At 46.8% G+C, this 21,952-nt stretch overlaps 1 protein-coding gene across 2 annotated transcripts in view; it reads left to right on the top strand.

Moving 5' to 3' along the window:
- The window catches only part of ATXR2 (histone-lysine N-methyltransferase ATXR2), a 198,992-nt gene that overhangs the window by 38,262 nt on the left and 138,778 nt on the right, over positions 1-21,952 (top strand). For both annotated transcript variants that reach the window (XM_087396398.1, XM_087396399.1), the window contains exon 3: positions 9,818-9,903. In XM_087396398.1, coding sequence (XP_087252524.1) covers positions 9,818-9,903 — 86 coding nt within the window. The remainder of the gene's footprint in view (positions 1-9,817; positions 9,904-21,952) is intronic.

The raw sequence follows: 21,952 nt of genomic DNA on the forward strand, positions 1-21,952 counted from the left end.
TGTAGTGATTTGGCTAGACTAGAGCGGCATTGTTTCCAGGTGCACTTTCAGGATCCACCGACGAAGGGCTGGCTTTTCAACACGTGCGATCTTCCGAGGACAGACTGGAGGAGCTTCGAGCGACTAAAGGTGATGATGGGATCTAGGATGATCCGATGTAAGCCCTCAGTTCCACATGAGATAGTACAGGCAGGGTTCGCTATGACACCTCTCCAGGTTGATGCCATCTTTTAGACAGTGCCTTTCATCCACAAAGCCTGGAACCTACCCCATTGGAGACTTCTGAGGTTGGTCCTAGAGTCATCCAGACGACTCGCAGAGAGCGGGTAGACACATGGTGTATCTACATGGCTTGCGAGGCACGGTATCCAGATGGACAAGCTTCCCCCCTTTCAGTACAGCATGGATGCACCTCTTGAGTCGCTCCCGCGAGATGAGATCAACCGTATAACACAGTTAGACCTCCTCCAGCTTCACACATCTCGGACTTGGGGGGGGGACCAGGAGCTTTACACCAAGACCTAGTTTTATCGCAACCACTTCCTGAGAGTATCAGAGGAGGGATTCATTATCAGACCTCAGTATCTCGAGGATAGAGGAGTATCTCATGCACTGAGGATTGCCATTGGTCAGATGCGGGTTTCATCCTATCAGCTGAGGATTGAGGCAGGGAGAGCAACGATATACCTAGAGAGAGCAGCGGGTTTGCACGCTATGTACGCTGGGGACGGTTGAGACAGAGGAGCATTTTCTTTGTGTTTGCCGAGCCTACTATGAGATTCGGGGACGCTACCACTGTCTCTACCTAGAGGGGAGTGGCTTCGGTCCTTTGTCACGACTGATCCATTTCCATGACCAGGTCTATATCGGGCTTTATCTGATGGAGATGCAGCAACATAGGGGGGCGCTTCTACAACAGATCAGAGAGGAGCAGGGGATGGTCAGACCACTACAGGACATAGAGGGTGACCGGGCACAGTGGCACGTCACAGACTTCTATACATTTGAGTCAGCCCCCGGACACAATGGAGTGGAGGAAGAGGAGCTAGCCGATATGAGAGTAGTCTGGATGAGCAGCCGACACAGTACTATTGAGAGAGGGGCGTAGAGGCCACATGTGCGATAGAGAGCCCCCAGAGTACACTCTATTGAGGTCCGACCTATCATAGCTTTCCTCAGGGGAGACCGACAGAGATGAGGGATCACTCTAGACATAGCTCAGAGAGTCTAGAGAGCGAGGAGACTGCGCCCCCACTGCAGCGCGAGACAGTTCGACAGACACAGATACGAGATATTTTGCAGCCCACTAGAGAGAGAGCCATCACTGTACCAGGCTTCGGTTTTGTCCCAACGCCCGGATAGATTATGATTATGATTATGATTCTGTTAGCACAGACCAGTACTCAACAGTACTCAGCAGGGGTCCTAGCGTAGCCTTTGCTTCAGCCCATTGAGGCTTGTATGAGTTCGCTTTTTTGTGCACTTTGTCCCATAGGCCCGTGAGGTCTCCCGTGGACATTAATATATCTTTCTTTTTCTATGGACTGCAACTCATTGTGCATGGCTTGCATCCAATGCACATTATCCTTTGCTTCTTCAAAAGAGTCAGGCTCCTCTTCATCAAGAAGAGTCCCTTCATAAGCTCTCTGCTACCAATTCGGGACTGTTTTGGCTGCGTGGATCTCTTGAATCTCTTGCGTGAAAACTTCATCCACACCCTGAGGTGGTACTAAATCAGCCGGTGGCTGAATCTAGACATGTGGATTTGGAGGAGGTTGCTGTAAATTCTAAGTTTCAGCCGGGGAGCCAAATGCTATAGGAAGCATCCCCTCAAACACATCATCTGAAGAAGCTGGAATCTGAAATTCAGCATGTGTATGTGCTGAATTTTCAAAGAATATAACATCTCTACTAACAAAAATCTTGCGTGTAGTAGGATTGTAGAGACGATAGCCTTTGCTTTGTGAACTATATCCCACAAAAATGCATTTGAGTGCCTTATCTGACAACTTGTGTCTAAACTCCAGAGGCACGAGGGCATATGCAACACAACCCGAAACTCTGAAATGGTCCATTGAAGGCTTTCTCCTATGCCATGCCTCCTAGGGAGTGATTGTCTTCAAAGCCTTTGTAGGAGCCCGATTCAAAATATAGCTGGCACACATGAGGCCTTCAAGCCAAAACCTGTGAGGAAACTTCTTACTTGTGAGCATACATCTATCCATCTCCATGGCAGTGCGAATCTTCCGCTCAGCTTTGCCATTCTGTTGAGGTGTAAGCCTCACTGTAAGCTGATGCGTGATGCCTTTCTCCTTCAAAAATGTCTCAAATTCATGAGACATATACTCTCCTCCCTGATCTATGCGAAGTGTCTGCACCTTGAGTCCTGTTTCATTCTCAACCATAGCCACAAAATGTTTGAAATGCATAAACACTTCTGATTTTGCCTTGAGACCATAGACCCATTTGTAGTTGGTGAAGTCATCTATGAATGTAACCAAATAGAGATAACCACCAAAAGCAAGTGTCCTCATGGGACCGCAGACATCATTGTGAATAAGCTGTAATTTCCGTGTAGCTTTCACTGCACCATCCTTCTTGAAGGGAAGTCTATGCATCTTGCCAAGGATGCAACCTTCACATGCATGTGGAGGAGGCGACTCCAAAGAAGGCAATGCATCAACCATATCATGCCTCTGAAGTGTCATTAAGCTGCCATAGCTCATGTGCCCATACCTGGCATGCAACAGTGGGAGTGCTAACTAGTAATGCAAGATCGGATCTTTTTTCATATAGATCAAGTTGAAAAAGACCCCGATACAAAGTGCCAGACAACATCAAAGCATAGTCATTCTCTTTGTCTCTGACTGCGCACTTGTCATCATCAAAAACAACCTGAAATCCTCCTCTATTGAGTGAGGACATTGAAAGCAAATTCTTCTTTATTCCTGGCACATAGAGAACATCTGAAATTCTGAAATCTGTGCCATCAGTGGATGTGAGAATAATGTCTCCCACTCCACACACTGAATAAGAAGAATTATTCGCACAAGTCACCTTCTTTTTGGTGGGTGGAGGATGCAGAGATACAAACAGACTCTTCTCAGAAGTGATGTGCTTTGAAGCACCACTGTCAAAATACCAAGTATGAAGTGTCTCATCGACACTAAGAGAGCATGCATCCTTTGAAGAATCATAACTGCAAGTCAAGAAAGTATATGGGTCATCATCATTAGTGGCTGTAGCATCTGAACTACCCATTGAAAAATCTGAAGTGCAAGATATCCGGAATGAGTTCATCAATATTCAGCAATTGTTTCTTCAAGTCCTGAAGCTTTGTGAGGTGAGAATTCATGAAATCCCACTTCAGAAAGGAAACCCTGGCATCATTTCTAGCTGCAAACATACTCTCTAGGATCTCCCAAGCTGCCATAAATGTTTTGTATGACCGAATATGAGGTATAATGAACCTCTTGACAGAAAGAGCTTGTCCATCTCTAGAGTCCCATCTTTTCTGCTTTGCTATGGGAGCTCTTGGAGCGGCTGCTCCAACTACTTGTGCTGCATTTGCACCTCTACCCTTGCCTCCAGCTATAGGAGTGACAGGTGTAGTCGCTGTATTTGGTCTTGCTTCATCTCCACTGACATAATCCCAAAGATGTCTTCCAACCAAGATATTGCGAATCATGAAACTCCACAAGTAGTAGTTGGTGCCATCCAACTTATCCTCCTATGTGAGAACTCCGAACACCTCATTGGGGTTGTTCTGAGCCATTTTCACCAAATAATCTCAAAAAAATACAGCAAACTGACCAAGTAAAATCCCGTCCTGGGATGTAAAATGCACAAGTGAAATCTGCAAAGAAAAATCTGCTCACAGTGACAAATACTGTCACAGCCTATCAAAGGCTCAAAATGCACTTCAATTATCTTGCAAATGCTCTCAATCTGCCAAAAAACACCGCAAAATTTGCCAATGTCTGCAATGTCACTCAAAATGAGTCCAAAACTGCCTGCAACAGTCCCAAACTGCTAGTACATTGCCAAATTGCATGTGAATGCCAAAAGCCCCAATTTCTTCAGGGAAGTTGCATCCAAAAGAGGGCAAAGTATCTGAAAGCCCCAATTATGCAAGAAATTGCAGTGTAGAAACAAAAGCCCCAAATTTTGGGGAGAAATTGAGCTGAAATTGGGACTAATTCACAAGAAGCCCCAAATTTTTGCTTGACTTGTCTTGCAAAGCAAATATCTGCCCCAAAATTGCTTGATTCTTTAGCTGAAATCCTGAATGCACCTGCACAAAGAGATCGTATGGAATGTACGGAGAGATACAGAATGTACAGACGGGTGCGAAGGTACGGACATGCAAAGTGCTATCGCGGGTACGGTCTGAGCTGTACGGCATGTACGGCTTAGGTGTATGGAGAATGTACGGAGAGTAGCAAATCTATTGTACGGGCTGTGTACGGCAACATACCAGTAGATTACAAGCACTGTACGGACGGCTCTGACTAATCTGTACGGGCATCATACAGTGTACACCATAGCTTGGAATGGCGACTGTACGGACAAAGTACGACGCTTGCAAATATGTACAAGCACTGAGCGTACGTTGTACGGACGAGTAACTCCTGCTGTACAGAAGGAATGTGGCACCTGTTGTACGGACGAGTGGCGCAAGACCTGTATGTTATGTACGGCAGCAAACAATACGACTGTTTGTACAATTGTATGGATGAGCAGGTCGAGGCTTTGTACGGATTCCCGTGTGGAGCAAGCGATGAACAAAAGTCCAGAGGCAGGAGTTTGATGATGGGCTCTAGGTCCGGAAGCGAAGGTAGGCTCTGATACCAAATGATAGAAATGGGAGAAAGAAAGAAAGAAAGAAAGAGAGAAATTTTATTAGAGTCTTTGGAAGACCGATGGGTGTATGAGACTGAAAGAAAACTTGATACAAATCACAGTAAGGGTGGAGCTACTAAACGAGCATCATCACCCGTGCAGAGTCCTAAGTCTGATCATACATAATCAAATACATCTGGGTGTGACATTGAAAAGAAAAAAGACTGGAGTGGAGCGGAATCCTCCGTATGTCATGTCCCCCTGGCTGGTGCATAGCCGGTGATGGGACGCTGGCGTCTGTCAAGGGGTGCTGTGCGTCTCGGTCTCCTGGAGGAGGCTTGACGCAAGACCAAAGCCACCGTGACTCCCATGGGATGTGCCTCGGGTCTAAACAATGACGGGAGGTCCCCTAGAGTGATCTGTGTGTTCCCTCAATGCCTTATGTGTTGTGCTGCGGTCGTCGGTCACTTGTGCGGCTAGAGACTGGACGATCAATATCACTCGATGGGAAGAACTCTGTGATCCTGCTCTGAGAGGTGTCTGGTGGTGTGGCCAAGCCCCGTCGCCTGAGAGAGTAGGAAGCAAGAGAGTGAGAGCAGAACGTCGAATATGCAATAGAATGAAGTGAAACAATACAAAGAGGGGATAAGGTTTTGTCTAAGTGACAAACCTTATCCTTCACTAACCGTAGTTAGTGAACTAATTGTGATTAGGGGGAAAAACCTCTAGTTGAGGGAAAAGTGCCCCTAACCCACTTATTGACTTTACGTTGGTCACTGCCTAGAATTTATCAATAATTCTAACAAGAGGGGGTGTTGGGATTATCATGGTCACCTCCCCACCTGTGAACCCCCATATGAGGACATGGGGGAGGTGTACCAGCAGCATCTTATGGGAAAGAGAGATGCCACGTGGGCAGAGAGAGAGGCTGCCACAGGGGCAGATCTGACAGTAGAAGCAGCTGCCACCATGGGCAGCATGCCGGCTGCCATGCGAGCAGTAGATATGACTGTGTGGAAGGACTACTGCAGGGCAGCATCAAGTACAGATTGTGCGAGGTCATTCTAGGACCCGTACTTGGTCGGCAGCAGCACATGCTGGTGGCTGGAGCAGACAGGAGGCTGCGGGATGATCAGCACATAGCTGGAGTAGAAGGCCTTGAAAGGGCTGCACATATGGCAGCCACCAACGTGGGCTGCCAGGCCCATAGTTTAGACCCTGTAGACAGTGGCAGCAACAACGACTGCCAGGCGGCAGATTGCAGAGCATGTCAGGCAGTAGAAGAAGAGCAGGCCTGTCGGCTTGTCATGTGTCAGATCTACCGGAAAGCCTGCTGGTCAGGCCAGTCTGCAGACCTGGTCAGTATGCTGCAGGGCTCATTCCAGCCCTACGTAAAGGGTCCCTGGAGGGGCAGTTCAATCATTCAGTTCAGGGTCTTTTGGTGCATCAGCTCTAGGCTATAGCTCCAGCCGCAGGGAGGTTCAGAAATGCATGCATATCCTCATGGTTTGGCTGCGGTTCAAGCAGCGAAGAGACTAGGAATCAGGGAGCTCGGGCCTCACCATTGTCTGCAGACGGAAGCAGCAAGAAGGTTAAGGATCAGGGTACAAACAGTACCTCACCTTTTGCTGGCATCTACTAGGCAGTATCTTAGCTGCTGGATGGTGGCACACTGCACACCTTTGTGCAAGATTGTGTCCATCTTTGGAGCAAATACATATTTACTATTTCTACTCTCATGTGCATGGTTCATGAATTGTCTGCATCTATCTATATGCACGCCTTTATTAGGGGCCTGTTCCAGCCCGCACATCCACGACATGATGCGCCTCTGGCAGGCTACTGTGTGCTGCCCACATGGCAGCCCTTCCGCCTTTCTTCCTTTGAGGTGCTGCTCATATGGGAGCCCCCTCTTCACCATGAGTCCCCTGCCCACTGACAGCCAAGATGCTGTCCATGGGGCAGGCCATTCCATCTCTGGTCCACCCCCCTAATGCACTCCTCATTTGGGGGCTCATAGATGGGGAGGTGACCATTCCAACACCCCCTCTCACTAACACGTCCAGGCCCAATGCCAACACGTCGATGACGATGCTCCAATAACTCCCTGGTCGTAGTCCTTTGGAACATTTCGATGTCGAAATATTTTCCTGGCTTTTCATCTAGTGGCTCTTGCTCTGCCAAGTTTGGGTCTGCTTCCGCACACCATCTTGGTACACAGGTCCATCTGTGGTAGCACCTCTTGGCGGCACCACCTTCAGTCACGTTCCCGCCTTTGAACTCCAGCAATCCAGCTACCACGATCTTCTAGTTGTCCCCCTCATAATGAGTGAACAACCTAGACTCTTCCAAGCACCATGCTCTGAGGGTCTGTTTCAACCCATCCTTTCTTTGGCAAGGTCTGTAACCAATGAATATCTCCAGATAACTTGGACCATGAACTCCCACTAAGCTCTCAAGCAGGTACTCTTCTGGCTTCAATACTCCTTGTCCATCACCTTCCAGCAATATGTGTCCGAGATTGGAAGAAGCACCCTCACTTCCCCTTCTGCCTTCGAAGAAGGCTAATTCCTTCCAATCTCGCATTACCTGAGACAAATGAAGAGCAGACTCTCTCCACAGCATGCTATAAAGTCTCAAATGAAGAACATCAAGTACATACTAGATCGTCGTACTACCTGTGTGCTTGCTCTGAAAGCAAACCATGCACCTCATCGAGGCACATACCAATAGCCTATGTAATCTTGTACTATCCTCTTCTGAAGTACACCATCCATTTGAACATGAGACCCTAGGGCACTCCATGGAATCCACCCTCGTGTCAGTGTCAGCAGCGACGCACTTGGAAGTTACCAAGCACTCCATGGTGTCCTTCACCTTCACAAAGGCATTCGACTCCTCGTTGACCCACATCTCAATATCAGACATCCTCACTGTGGTTTCTAGGTCAACATATCTGATCTCAGTAACACACGGAGATGTCACCAAGAACAACTCTTTGATTACCACATTTGCTTTGGTCTCTGAATGTGAGTCGCGGACTCCTTGCTCTTGTTTTTCTGATCCACCTTCTTCTTTTAGCAGTCCTTCACAAAATGTCCTGGCGTGTCACAATAGAAGCACTTCTTTTGCTTCCTCTTGGAAGTGTCCTCGTCATTGGAGTCGTCTTTCTTGGACTTGCCATGGTTAGGCTTACCCTTTCCTTTGCTAGCGTAGCCCTTCGCTAGCAACGCCTTGTCGTCTTTGTCGTTGTTGTAGAGGTTCTTCCTAGCTTCTTCCTGTAGTAGTAATGGAACCAACTCCTCAAAAGTCAGAGGTTTGGTCCTCTGTCCTGCTGTCATAGTCGTAACAAAGCTTTTGAAGCTCCGAGGTAGCCTCCTCAATACCATCAAGGCCAAATGGCATGAGTCTACCTTCTGACGAACTGATGCCAGTTGACCCCTCACCACCTTGACCTTCGTCAAGTGGTCATGTATCGAATCTCCCTCATCCATATCAAGGTTGTAGAGCTGATGTTGAAGAAGCAAGATCCGGGATGTGTTTTTTGTCTCGTACAGATCCTTCAGAATGACCCACGCCTCTATTGACGTCTTGGCCATCTGAATGTGAGGAAGCACAGAGTCCGCCGTAGTTCCTATGATCAATGCCAGGGCATGGACATCTCTGTCTTCCCAAGCTTCGAGCTCCTCTCGACAATGAACCAACTAGATAGAGAAACTACCAAACTAATATATTTCTGTCCAAAGCTACGGACACAATACAAGAGAGAGAGATCCAGAGTCCCACCAATGGTGTGGTCCTCTGATCTTTCCACAAGGTCCTTCTCCTATTTGTCGGCTATCTCTAGACTCGAGCGTGGGTGCTCCACCTCCAACGTCCGTAGACTTCTTGTCCAGAATGATCCTCTCCACCTTGCCATTTGGTAACCAGCCTAGGTGGGCAGCCTCTTGTGAGCTAGGTCTGCAGCACAAGGTACTTCTTTCTCCTCCTAAATGTAGGCCCAAAGGTAGCTCTGTTGCTGCTCCTGCTGCTAGTGGATTGGTTGCTTCTTGGCGGTGAATTTGCTTGTGTAGTGATCGTGGCTCTTAGGACCGGGCAATCATTTGCTGTATGATTGGCCATGCAGTGTGGACACTAGACATTTTCTTGCCATGGATAAGGCTAAGGTGGCAGCTGAGACAAGTGAAGCTTTTGTTCCATGGCTTGTATCATGTCTTCTTTCAGCTTGCTTATGTCCTCTAGGTGATCTTCATTTGATGTTTTGGTAGTGGACTTGGATTTGACCTTTCTAGAGCGCTTATCTCATGCACTGGATCTGCCATCATCACTGCTAGTGTCAGAGTTGCGGTCATGCCATCTTCGATGTCAATGGTTGCCGCATGAGCAGCACTAAATGTTTCATAGCTCTACTAATCTTTTTCATATCCTTTCGAATTTTGAAAGCACCTTTTGAATTCTATTTGAAGCAGGTCCCATGTGGCTCGCTCTTCCACTAGAAGATCTAGGTACCATTCAGACGCTTCATCAGTTAAGGCCATGGGAAACCATGCCACCTTGGTTTCATGGGATTGATCTCCACCCACTTAGCATGTGGCATCAAAATGTTAGAGGAATCGGGCTGGATCTCCCCTACCATTATATTTGGGAAGTTCCAGTTTTCCGAGAGGGCGCCTACCTTGATTGTTATTATTTTTGCGATTAAAGAAATTGTCAGCCTCTGCATCGAGGTCAATATCCCCATCATCGTTACGATGGCGTCTAGCCATGTTGTGGCGTGGAGGAGTTAAAGAGATTTATTGAATTTCAGGGGGGGAATTGGGGTAGAGATTGTCGGAGGCGGTGGGATATTGACAGAAGAATTTGAATACTTTTGTATTGTATTTTCTGTCCATTGTGTGGGAGATATTGCTTAGAGATAAAAGTACATAATTCAGTTTGAAGTTTATTCTGACTGTTATAGTCTTTTATTTGCTAGGTATGTTTGCTTCAAGGAGTTTTGAGATGGATGAACTTGTTCTGAAAGAACACATGCTTGTTGGGTCGCAGCATACACAGAATAAGGTAAGTTAGGGATGCAAATATCATAGGTCTACTTCTTTTGCTTGTTTTCTTTTGCAATTCTTTGATTTTTAGCTCATGTGCTTTGTTTTGATTAACCGTTTTAAATTTTTAGCTCATATTCTTTGTTTTAATTTAACATTTTTAGAAGTTAGTTCTTTTTTTTTCAGCTCATTCACTTGTTTTGGCTGAACTGTTTTAAAGATTATGTGATGCAAATTCAATCTGCTGAAATTTCACCCATATACAGCAACTGGAACATTAAAAAATGTGTTTCTCTAGCTTTGGAGAGCAAAACATGTGACCTTTTCTTTCTGTATGAGGGTATGAAAGGGAAAATAAAAGAAGACATATGATTGGACTTCCACATATTTGCAGCAGCAGGGGATAGATCTGGACCATCCAGTGAATAGCTAGAGAGGTCACCTTAAGGTGACTTTCTCCCTTGGTATCTGGGAATAAAGATGCAACCATAATACCCATTAAGGCAGAAATGAGTTAGAATTTTCTGCTGCCCAGGTTTTAATCTCTCATATTACCACCAACACTTCTACGTGGTATTAAGAGAAGCTGACATTCTTCTGGAGCAACTACAGATGACAACATTCAATGTAGCAAATCTGTTTGAGCCCTCAATCATCCTTCATGGATAAATATCCTCACAAAGTTGCTATCACAAGGTAAATTTATAAATCTACATGATAATCATTAGAGAGGAATGAAGGGATAGTCAGAAGTTCGAGGCTTATATCGTCATGTTCAGTGACAATTTTCAAGCAGGCTTTTTCACCAGTGAAAATGTGACAAAATATGATATGCTTCTTGTATTGCTCTGCTTATAAGCTTGTGGTGATATTTGATCATTTGTAGCAATAATTTGGCATGCATATATAATATGGATTTATTAATAGCACCCAACATGATTTGTGCAAAAGAACGATCCTTCTCCCTCATCATCAGTTACTGATTGTGATTCTATGAATAGCATTGGTACATATTTAAAATTATAAACAGAGGGATGTGGAGGGCTATGCATTTGTATCAAGGCAAGGTGGGCCAGATTGTGTGTGTCTGTAAAATCTTTTTTCAATGGTAGGAGCCCATTCTGCCCAGTCTTTTGTGGCTCTGTGAAAAGGCTGTGCAGACTGGCAGACCTTACAACATGGATATTATGTTAGTTGCTATGCCCAACAAGAGAGTAGTGAAGACGGAGGAGCACATGCCAACATACTGATAAGGTCCTCTAGATTCTATGATTTAGCTTACTCACGGATATATGGACTTAAGGCGGGTAATCGACTAGCCACCCAACTTCAATCTAGGTTCATGATGCCCATTTGCTGGACATGGCCCCCGACAGCAAGAGGTTATAGATTTCTTTACAACAAAAGAATCGACAAGGACTGCAGGTCCTGGACGCTTTTCTGTGTACTTTGTCCCATAGGTCTGCGAGGCCTCCCGTGGACGTTAATATATCTTTCTTTCTTTCTTTCTTTCTCTCTCTCTTTCTCTTTCATTCCTTTTGTTCTTTAGAGAGCCACTGACAGCTGCCTACCGTAGCAGTCACTAGTAGCACCCGCCACTAGTAGTAACCATCACCAGAGCCACCAACAGGAGCAACCATCATCTTCGACAACTAGGACATTCGACCCCCCTTCCAACTTCGTCGACAACAGCCCCTCTCGAAAACCCTAACTTAATCTAACCTAGGTACCTAGGTTAACTTTGACCTAACCGAACCTTGTCAGAGGTTAACCCAACCCAAGGGTAAACCCTAATTAGGTTGAACCCCCAAGCCAACTAGGGGGTTAGCTCAGCCAAGGGGTAGCAACAGACATGGGCAGCAAGGAATGGCCGAGTCTCTCCTCAAAGCCCCCCCCCCCCAACCCCAATCACCTCCAGAAGTAGGCAACAACTCGTATCTGACAGTCTAAAGGTCATGCTATCATTATGCTTAACTCACTGTATCTACAAGTCAAGCTTCTCCAACAATCCTACAAGTTGAAAGGAACTAAGATATGGATAGCTGAAGAACTTACACGAGCTCAATTGAAAAATAAGGTAGCCGAATTAGCTAAGGTCAAGGCTGCTAGGAATGATGGAAAATGGGCAGTGTACCGTGAGGGCGTAGCTGTAGTGAAGGGGTAAGGGGCAGATTTGGAGATGGGGATGGAATAGTAGAAGGAAGGGAGGAGAAGAGAGGGGAAGGGGAAAGAGAGAGGAAGAGAGAGAAGGATGAGGGGATAGAGAGAGAGAGAGAGAGGGAGGAGAGAGAGAGTGTGAGCGTAGGCAGCAGGAAGCAGGAAGGAGGGAGAGTAGATAGGATTAGATGTCACATCAAAAGGTACATAGTAGGGGGTGGATGGAGACTTATATAGTCCCTCCACATTTTCCACCTAAAGGGCCTCTAACTTGGCCTCTTTTTCCCCTTCATTACAGCCATCCCTTCCCATAGAATTTTGCCTTCAAATTTCATATGCGGGCTGTTAAATAGGTGCAGCAAACAGCAAATAATAATTAGCCCGGTAGGAGAGGGCAACGCTCTTTGGCTGCCATGAGTTCTCATCCTCAGGAAGTCCCTGCCACTTGATAAGATACTCGGTGTAGACTTTGTTTCGGAGTACGTGATCCTTGAAACCCATGATGCGCTCCGGAACATAGAGTATGTGGCCCTCCTCATCCATAGGTGGTAGCTCAGGAAGGACTTGGACATGTTGTCTGATATGTGGCTTCAGCAAGGATACATGGAAAACATAATGAATATTGGAGGTCCTAGGTAGCTCCAACTCATACGCCACCTCGCCAACTTTCCGGATGATCCTGTAGGGACCGTAATACCTTTGAGCAAGCTTCGTGTTGGTGTTACCCTTCAGCGAGGCATAACGGTTCTTATGGAGGCGTAAGTGCACATAATCCCCTTCTTCAAAAGACAGATACCTCCTGCGTTCATCTGCATACTACTTTTGCTTGGCTTGGGTATCCTGCATATTCTTTTTAGCCAATTGCAGAAGGGCATCCATACTCTCCAAGTCATTTCTTGCTTGCTGATTTTTCACAGCCATGTCTGCAACTAAAGATGGCATACCCACTGTGCGTCCATACATAGCCTCGAATGTGCTCATGCCAATAGAGATGTGCTTGGTACTGTTGTAACAAAATTCAGCAAGTGCCAACCTCTTATCCCAAGACTTCTGTGTGTCATGACAGAAATGCCTCAAATACTCCTCCAGCCATTTGTTCACACTTTCTGACTTTCCATCCGTCTCAAGGTGGTAAGCAGTGCTAGGTGTAAGAGAAGTACCCACTGCTGTAAATAATTTCTGCCAAAAGTGACCCATAAATTTTGCATCTCTGTCGCTGACAATCTCCCGAGGGAAAGCATGATGCTTAAAAACATGCTCGATGAACTGCCAAGCAACCTGTGATGCTGAATAACGGGTCTTAGTGGGTATGAAATGGGCCTGCTTTGTCATTCTGTCAACCACCACAAAAATGCTATCCCATCCCCGCTCTGTGGAAGGCAACCCTGTGATGAAATCCATAGCAATGTGAGTCCTTTTGCCTTCTGGAATAGGTAATGGCTGCAAGAGACCTGCGGGTAACCGGCTGTCCACTTTATTTTGCTGGTAGGGCAAACATTCACTGACAAATTTAACTACATCCTGCCACAAGCCATCCCAGATAAAGCTATGTTTGACCTTTTCATATGACTAAGTAATACCCGCATGTCCTGCCATAGGAGATGAGTGCATTTCCTGTAAGACGAACGGTCGGTACTTTGAATTTGGCACCAAATAAATTCTTTCCTTGCACCACAACAGCCCATTATGCAGCTTAAATTCAGCATGCCCCTGGCTTGATGGTCTCTGTAACTTCACAAATATGGGAGCTGCCTTAGAATCCTGCATGTATTCCTCTTGAATACCATGAATCCACTCCTGGTAGATGGTAGAAATGGCAGACAAACTGCAAGCCCACATACGGGATAAAGGCATCTGCAACCACTTTTTCTTTCCCTTTCCTGTACTCGATGTTGAAATTATAAGACTGAACCTTAGCCAGCCACTTCTTCTGCTTCATTGAAAAGTTGGGCTCCGTAAGGAAATACCTGAGTGTCCTATGATCTGTCTTAACGTTGATTTTGCTACCGTATAGGTAGTGGTGCCATTTTTCGAAAGCATGGAGGATAGCCAACATTTCCTGATCATACACATGATAATCTAGTTCCTTGGCATCCAATTTCCTGCTTTCAAAAGCAATTACCCCGTGTTCCTGTCTTAGCACAGCCCCTAATCCTTTGCCACTAGCATCTGCCTCCACAATGAAAGTACGTGAAAAATCAGGGCATACCAACACAGGAGCATGAGTGAGGGTGAATTTCAGGTCTTCAAAGCTGCGTTGTGCATCTGTAGACCACATAAAAGCATCCTTCTTCAAAAGGTTTGTCAGAGGGGCTGCTCTCTTGGCAAACTTGCGAATAAAGTGCCTATAGAAGGAAGCAAGACCTAGAAATCCCCTCAACTGAGTAGGGTTGCGTGGCTGCGGCCAATCCTCAATGCATTTCACCTTTACAGGATCCACATCCTTGCTCACAATGTGACCAAGATACTCAACCTCTTGTGCCATAAAAGTGCATTTGCTGGCTTTAGCAGAAAGCTGATGCAACCTCAAAATTTCCAACAGTTGCTTGACATGTCTGATGTGCTATTGCTTATCCTTGCTGTGAATGAGGATGTCATCAAAAAATACCAGCACATATCTGAAAAGGAGAGGCTGCAAAATCTTGTTCATGAGTGCCTGGAAGGTAGCTGGTGCATTGGCCAATCCAAAAGGCATCACCTTGAACTCGTACAATTCCCTCTCTGTGCGAAAGGCTGTTTTGTGCTCATCCCCAGCTTTCATTCTAATCTGAAGATAGCCGGACCTAATCTTAGTGAAAAATTGAGCACCCTTGAGTTCATCTAATAAACTTGTTTTTGAAAGTGACCTTATTCAAGTCTCTGAAGTCAATGCACATACGGTAAGAACCATCCTTCTTTTTCACCAGGAGCACAGGGGATGCAAAAGAAGAAGTGCTATGAGTGATGAAACTCTTCTGAAGTAAGTCCCTCACTTGAGTTGCCACTTCTTCCCGTTCTACCTTAGAGAGTCGGTATGGGGTTTTATTGATTGGCTGACTGCCAGGTTCCAGGACTATGGCATGATCTACATCTCTTCTCGGAGGCAACTGGGATGGCAAATCAGCGAACACATTTGCAAACTCTGAGAGCAATCTCTGTATATCACAATCATCAACACGGGGAGTGCCACCCTCTTTAGTTACTGACACATTTAATGCATATATGGGGCTGCCCCTCTTGAGCTCTCTGGCCAATTGCCTTGCTGAAATGACCTGCAATTTAGGAGCTGCAATACCATGCAATGCAATTGATCCATCCCTGTGGACAAAGCTGAGTGTTAAGGCATTGAAATCCATGCTGATTTTGCCCAGTGAGTGCAACCAATGACAGCCCAGGACAACATCCATTGGGCCCATGTCAAGTGCCAAGAGATCACCTGCAAAAGTATAGTTATCAGAGAACTTAATCCTTGCATCTTGGCAAGAAGATCTACTGATTATATGCTGTCCATTGGCCACGTCTACTCTCAGTCCATGGTCTATCTCAGTAGCAATCAGTCCAACCCTCTGTAAGGTCTTGCAGTTAACAAAACTGTGGGTGCTACTACTATCCACCAACACATGCACAATCCTACCATTAATCATTCCTGTTAATGTGATAGTATCAGCACTTTTGGCACCCATCAGGGCATGCATGGAAATAGTATAAAGTGTTGGTTGGGCATCCCAATAAACCTCATCCTCGTTCACGGGAGCATTGCCACCTGCATCTTCACGTGCATAAAAAGGTACCGCATCCTGATGCTCCACAGAAAAGAGTGTTGGCCTACGGCCTCTCATGCCACCAATGGGCAGAATCTCATACGAATGCGAAGCATGAGTGTCATGCGCAGTAGCACCACCAGGATCAAAAGGAAAGTCGGTGCCCTTCGTGGCTCCAGAGTCAGGAGCCTCATCTGCATCATGTGTATTTGCCATCTCATCCTAAGACATATCCAAAGAACCTGGGGCATCAAACAATTCCTCGTCATCTGAGAGGTCAATGATCATGCTGAGCTTGGCAGTACCACTGTTGCGCATCTTGCACACATTCCTGCGTTCAGGAGTCCATTTCTCGCCACATTTAAAACATAAGTTGGCCTTCTTTCTGCTGTCCATTATTGCCCGTGTATGCTGTTTTATCTCAGCCTGCTCATTTCCAGCAGTAGGCTTGCCTCCAGGCTTGGCATCAGGATACCTGTAAGGCCTGGCATACGGCATCTTACTACCCGAGACAGTAGGAAAGCGAGGAAATGGTGCTGCTGCAGATTTCTTGTCAGTCCACTCAGCAAACTTAGGCTTCGACTCAGCGTCATACCCCGTAGCATGCGAGCTGCCCATGGCATTTCTGTGCTTGCCAGCATATTTAGGCTCAAATACTTGTGCAAGCTGAGCTGCCCTCTCAATTGTTTGAGGGTTATGTGCCTTCACATCTGCAGCGAGAGAAGAATTTAACCCAAGGATGAAACACAACAGCTTTCCCTTTTCAGATACGTCCTGCACAAACAGGGAAAGCCTCCAAAAGCGTTGCAAGTACTCTTAGACCGTACCGGTCTGTGACAAGGCATAAGTGGTTGGTTTCTGAGGCGAATCCCTCATGTATCGCGACCATGTGTGGGCATAGTCCTACATATGCATACTTGTAAAAATGATGTGCTCCTCCTCAGACTTGGGGTAGAAGCGGAAATAGTCTTCCAGCTTCGTGAGCCACTCCTCCAACTCATTGGGAGTGCGAGTGTCCCCTTTAAACTTATGCACTGTGAGTTTGTCCTTCATATCCTTGACTGCATAATTCTTGTGTGTGTAACCTCCAGAAGTGCGGGCATCATCACGCTTGAGGTTCACATAATTGGAGAAGGGCATCTCAAGTTTGATGGCCTCAGGTAGGGCCCTGTTTGAACGCAAAGAATCTGCCAACATGTAATCAAAAGTGGCTTGCTGCCCACCACCAACCCCCTCCTGCATAGAAGCTGTTGCCATCTGATGCACTGGCTGCGTCTTGCTCGCTGGTGGAGCGATAGGTGCATGAACTCCGGGCTGGGTCTCTTTGCCAAATGCATCTCTCGGAAATGATGGCATACCAAAGGGTTGAGAAGAGGATTGACCTCTCTCCCAGGGATGTGGGCTGCCATATAAACCCAAGCCAACTCCAGGCATACTGGTGTGGTGAAAGGAGCACTAGCCGGATGCACACCAACGGGTCGGACCAAAAGAGGCGACTCAGCCTACATAGATGCAGAAAGCTGAGAGCCAAAAGATGGCTTGACATCCTGCAAGAAGGTGCTCTGTGGCACAAAAAATGCATCATCTATGTCCAGATAATCCCAAGCTGGCATACATGCAATGGTCCAGAAGACTGATGCTCATAGGCACGATGGGCATCTACCATAAAACCCTTGCGTGGAGCAGACAAAACATCCTAACTGTCTGAATGGTCCCCTTGCTGTGGTACGGGCTGCTTACCCTTACCCTGCATAGCAATGGTAGATGTGATTTGCTGTCCCATCTGCACAAGAGCCGTATCCTGCATAGCCATGGCTGTGGTAAGCTGCTGGCTGAACTCCTGTCCTATCTGGCGGAAAGCACCCTGGAGCATAGAGGAAAGGGCATCCAGAAACTACGTTTGTGCTGCTTGCACTTCTCGGGATGCAGGAGAGAGAAGCTGAGTGGAAGGAACCTCTGCACCACCAGTGGATACAACCACTGTGGCAGGCACTTGCTCATACTGAGCAGCCTCATCAAAGTCATGCGATATATCACGAGGAACATGCTTCGGTGCCATGGTGATTGGCCCTGGAGAGAGAGCTCGAATGTAGGCAAGGAGAAATGGATAACAAAAACCTTGCTGTAATGAGCCCCTGAGATAGTGTGTGGAAAACACGAAAATGTCGATGGAGAGGCCCAGAAGAAAGGTCGTTGAAGAAGCTTCAAAACGGAGCCAAAATGGCTCCAAACGGGCTCTAAAAGGCCCTTAAAAAGAGGTTGAAAGTGAACTGTTTACCCTCTTTTTTTTTCTCTTTCTTTTCTTTTTTTTTTGGGGGGGGTTTCCCTAAGTCACCTAGGACAGTTAGTACAACAATAACCTAAGACTCCTAAGGCAGTTAGGACTATTGGTTAGTCTAACCTAACCAACCCATGAGGTACTCAACCCTAGTTAGTTTGACCCAACCTAACCAGACCAAACTAACTAAATCTAAACAAAGTAACTCAACCCACTAACTAGTTAGACCTAACCAAACCTAAACTAACCTAACCAAGTAACTAACCTAGCCCAACCTAAACCCCAACTAGCTGAACCTTAGCAACTGCTAAAGTCTCTAGCGGCACAGCGTCGATGAAAGGGTGACGTGGGCGCTAGGATGGCGATGGGTTGCAGGCACGCAACGAGATGGCAGGCTATGGCGGCTGACGGGCTGAGGGCTTGAGCGACGGATGGGCTGCAGATTGAGACCGTTTGGTAAACCCTTGCGGAGCAGCTCCTGAACAGATGGGCTGCTCACGATCGATATGTCTGGCAGTCGCGTACAGTCTTGGGAACAAGAAGCCCTTTTTGAGCTCACAAAAGCATGTATTTTGATGCTGTTTCGGGAGACCTAGTTGTAGAGTGGCTTGGCAAATGCTATCTCCTGCCACAGCTTGATGATTCTGAAGCCCTTGGCGATGCTGGCGTCGAAGCTTGCTGGCCTGATTTGTCAATTGCATGCCTAGCGTTGCACAGCCACACCTTGTGCGCTCAATTCTCAAGTTCTTACTCTAGGCTATAGGTTGTGCGACTGGCGTGTGCGCTACTCGTTTGCTAGCTTAGCACACAAGTCTTTTATTGCACATAAGTCGGTCGTTGTTACAGCCTTGTCTGAGTGTTATCGGTTGGTGGTGGTATAGTATTGGGATTTGGAATGAAGGATGAAGGGGAAGCGAAGGTGCTAGAGATAGAGCTCTGATACCAATGTAGTGAAGGGGTAAGGGGCAGATTTGGAGATGGGGATAGAATAGCAGAAGGAAGGGAGGAGAAGAGAGGGGAAGTGGAAAGAGAGAGGAGGAGAGAGAAGGATGAGGGGATAGAAAGAAAGAAAGAAAGAAAGTCTATTAATGTCCAGGGGAGACCAACAGGTCTATGGGACAGCAAAAAACCGTCTAGTACATCTGCTTTAGGGAGGGCACATGGTAGTGTTAGAAATGACCCAACAGAGAGTACACACAGCGGAAGACTTATAGTAATGCCCAGGAGCTCACATAGTGTGCGTGTGGGGTGTGGAATCACAAACTTCTTTACTTAATGTGCATCACATAGATGTGCAGACTCATCAATAGACAATGAACCAGACAGATAGACAAACCACCAAAATATATTTCCGTCCAAAACTATGGACACAATACAAAAGATATAGATCCAGAGTCCCACCAATGGTGTGGTCCTCTGATCTTACCACAAGGTCCTCCTATCAGCCAGTTATCTCTAGACTCAAGTCCGCGTGCTCCACCTCGAGCTTCTGTAGACTATCCGTCCAGATCCCTTCCACCTTGCTGTCTTTGCACCAGCCTAGGTGGGCAACTCTCTCAGCTCTTAGTCTGCAGCTCCTTGTGCTCCCTTCACCTCCTGAACATAGGCCCAAGGGAAGCTCCTTTGCTGCTCCTATCTGCTGGCTGTTTGCTGCTGCAAGTGATGATGATCTCAGCAGCCTTCTGCCCTAGAAGATAGTCTAGGTTCAGCCTCTTCCTAGAGCTAAGTCTGCAGCACTTGTTGCACTCTCTCACCTCCTGTACATAGGCCCAGAGAGTAGGCTTTCTGCTGCTCCTTTCTGCCCTGGAACTGCTGGCTATGCTGGATAATGAAATGAGGCAAGTGCCTCTCCTTTTATAGGGCTCAAGGCCCTTTCAAATGGACCGACCAGCCAGCCCTAAATGGGCCGACTGGACAGACCTGGTTGGCTGGCCCAACCGACCTGGTTGGCTCAGCCCAACCAGCCCTATATAAGGGCCCTAGCCAGGCCCTTTTGGGCTGCTGCTAGGCTCCCCTTTGCTGCTGCTGGGGACCCTGCTGCAGGCTGTATACCTGCCCATAGACCTATTTCTTGGCTCCCTGATCTGCCCACACGTGTGCGCCTCAGCTCCGTACTGTTCCGTACTGTTGCTGACGTCATCCGTGAGCTCATGGCCTCTTCTCTTGGGTCCCTACTGCTGTCCTCTGCTCCGCCTTATGCTCCTGCAGATCAACCAGGTACCCTCCTCTCTTCTTTTGGGGCACATCGTGCCCTAGGTCTTCCTCCCCCACGCTCTCCTCATATGGGGGCTTATAGATGGGGAGGTGACCATTCCAACAGGTAGATCCCAAGGAGTGCAAAAGCAACCCTAATTATTTAGAATATCTACATCATAGTCTGAAGAAGTAATCAGCCATACATCAGTTTAAGATTGAGAGTCTTTCGGTTTTGATTTAAACTCTTTGATTAGTGCTATGCCTTTACGATAAACTGCCCATTTTCCATCCTTCCTAGCAGCCCTGACTTTAGCTAATTCCGTTGCCTTGTTCTTCAATTGAGCTTGTGTAAGTTCCTAAGCTATCCATATCTTAGTCCATTTCAACTTGTAAGACTGTCGAAGAAGCTTGATCCGTAAATCTCGCGACTTGAGTGTAAGAATAGCATGTCCTTTGGAATGCCGGATATTAGTTGCCCTGTCATCATCATCATCATCATCATCATTATCATCATCAACCTTCCATTTAATATTAGGCATGGCTGCTTTGACATGTGCTAAAGTCTCATTGAAAGAGTCATCATCTTTGAACCATCCTTCAGGGAGCCCCTCCACTCTAATCTTCAATGCATTATCACGTTTGGCCTCGTGTTCCTTGATCTCTTCTTGGATATCAGTCTTGTTTGCCTTTGTGTCAAACTCCTCAATCACTTCTTTCTTGATTGATTGTACTTCTGTAGAGACTAGTTGAGGAGTAGGAGGAGAATTCTTACATGAGTCCACAACCTCAGCGATTACTGCCTGCTTGCCAGGTCTCTCTAGAGCTTGAAGTTGAGCTTTTACTTCTGCCAGCTCAAGCCTTAACTCTCTGATTGCTTGCTGCAAATAATAAATATGTTCATGTTGTCCAATGATAGGTCGTTTGGACCCTTCTTGCTGGTAATTGCGTGCATACGGAGATGGTGTCATGGCTGCAATTGTAGAGTACCGAGTCTCGATAGTTGAGGTTGATGGAGTTGAGGAGGATTTGGAGGAGAGGGTAGGCCAATCCATATTGGCTATTTCTTAGAACTCCCTAGCTGAACCTAACCGCTGAGTTGGGCTGGGAGTTTAGCCCAACTCGGGGTTAGAAACCCTAGGGGCTTTGCTGTGAGAAGGTACGGTCAGGGACGATGGATTGGTACAGGATGTACGCAAATGTACGAAAAGGGTACGGAGAGGTGTACGGTACTGTACTACGACTTGTATGGGACTGCACGGAGACTTGTACAGGGATTGTACGGGACTGTACGGTGCTGTACGACGACTTGTACGGGATTGTAAGGGGAGTGTACGACGAGTTGTACGGAGGGATTACGAAGCTGTATGACGGGCTATACGGAGGGGGTACGGAGAGCTGTACGTGGCGGGCTATACGGAGAGGCTAGCGGAGAGGTCAGCGGGGAGTCCAGTGGAGAGGAGAGACTGAGTGGGGAGAGGCTGAGCACGGAGAAAGAAAGAAAGAAAGTTTATTAAAGTCTTCGGAAGGCCGATGGGTCTATGAGACTGCGAAAATCCTGATACAACCAGGTGTGGTAGTGGAGCTACTAAACGAGCGTCCATACCAATGCAAAATGCAAAATGCAAAAAAATGCAAAACTGCAGAATGGCAATACTAAGTTCCAAGTACAACATAGTCATGTCGATGGTCGACTATAT

Source organism: Dipteris shenzhenensis, chromosome 25 (assembly GCF_047967505.1).
Source record: "Dipteris shenzhenensis isolate YYH24624 ecotype China chromosome 25, Dip_SZ_1.0, whole genome shotgun sequence".
NCBI lineage: Eukaryota > Viridiplantae > Streptophyta > Polypodiopsida > Gleicheniales > Dipteridaceae > Dipteris > Dipteris shenzhenensis.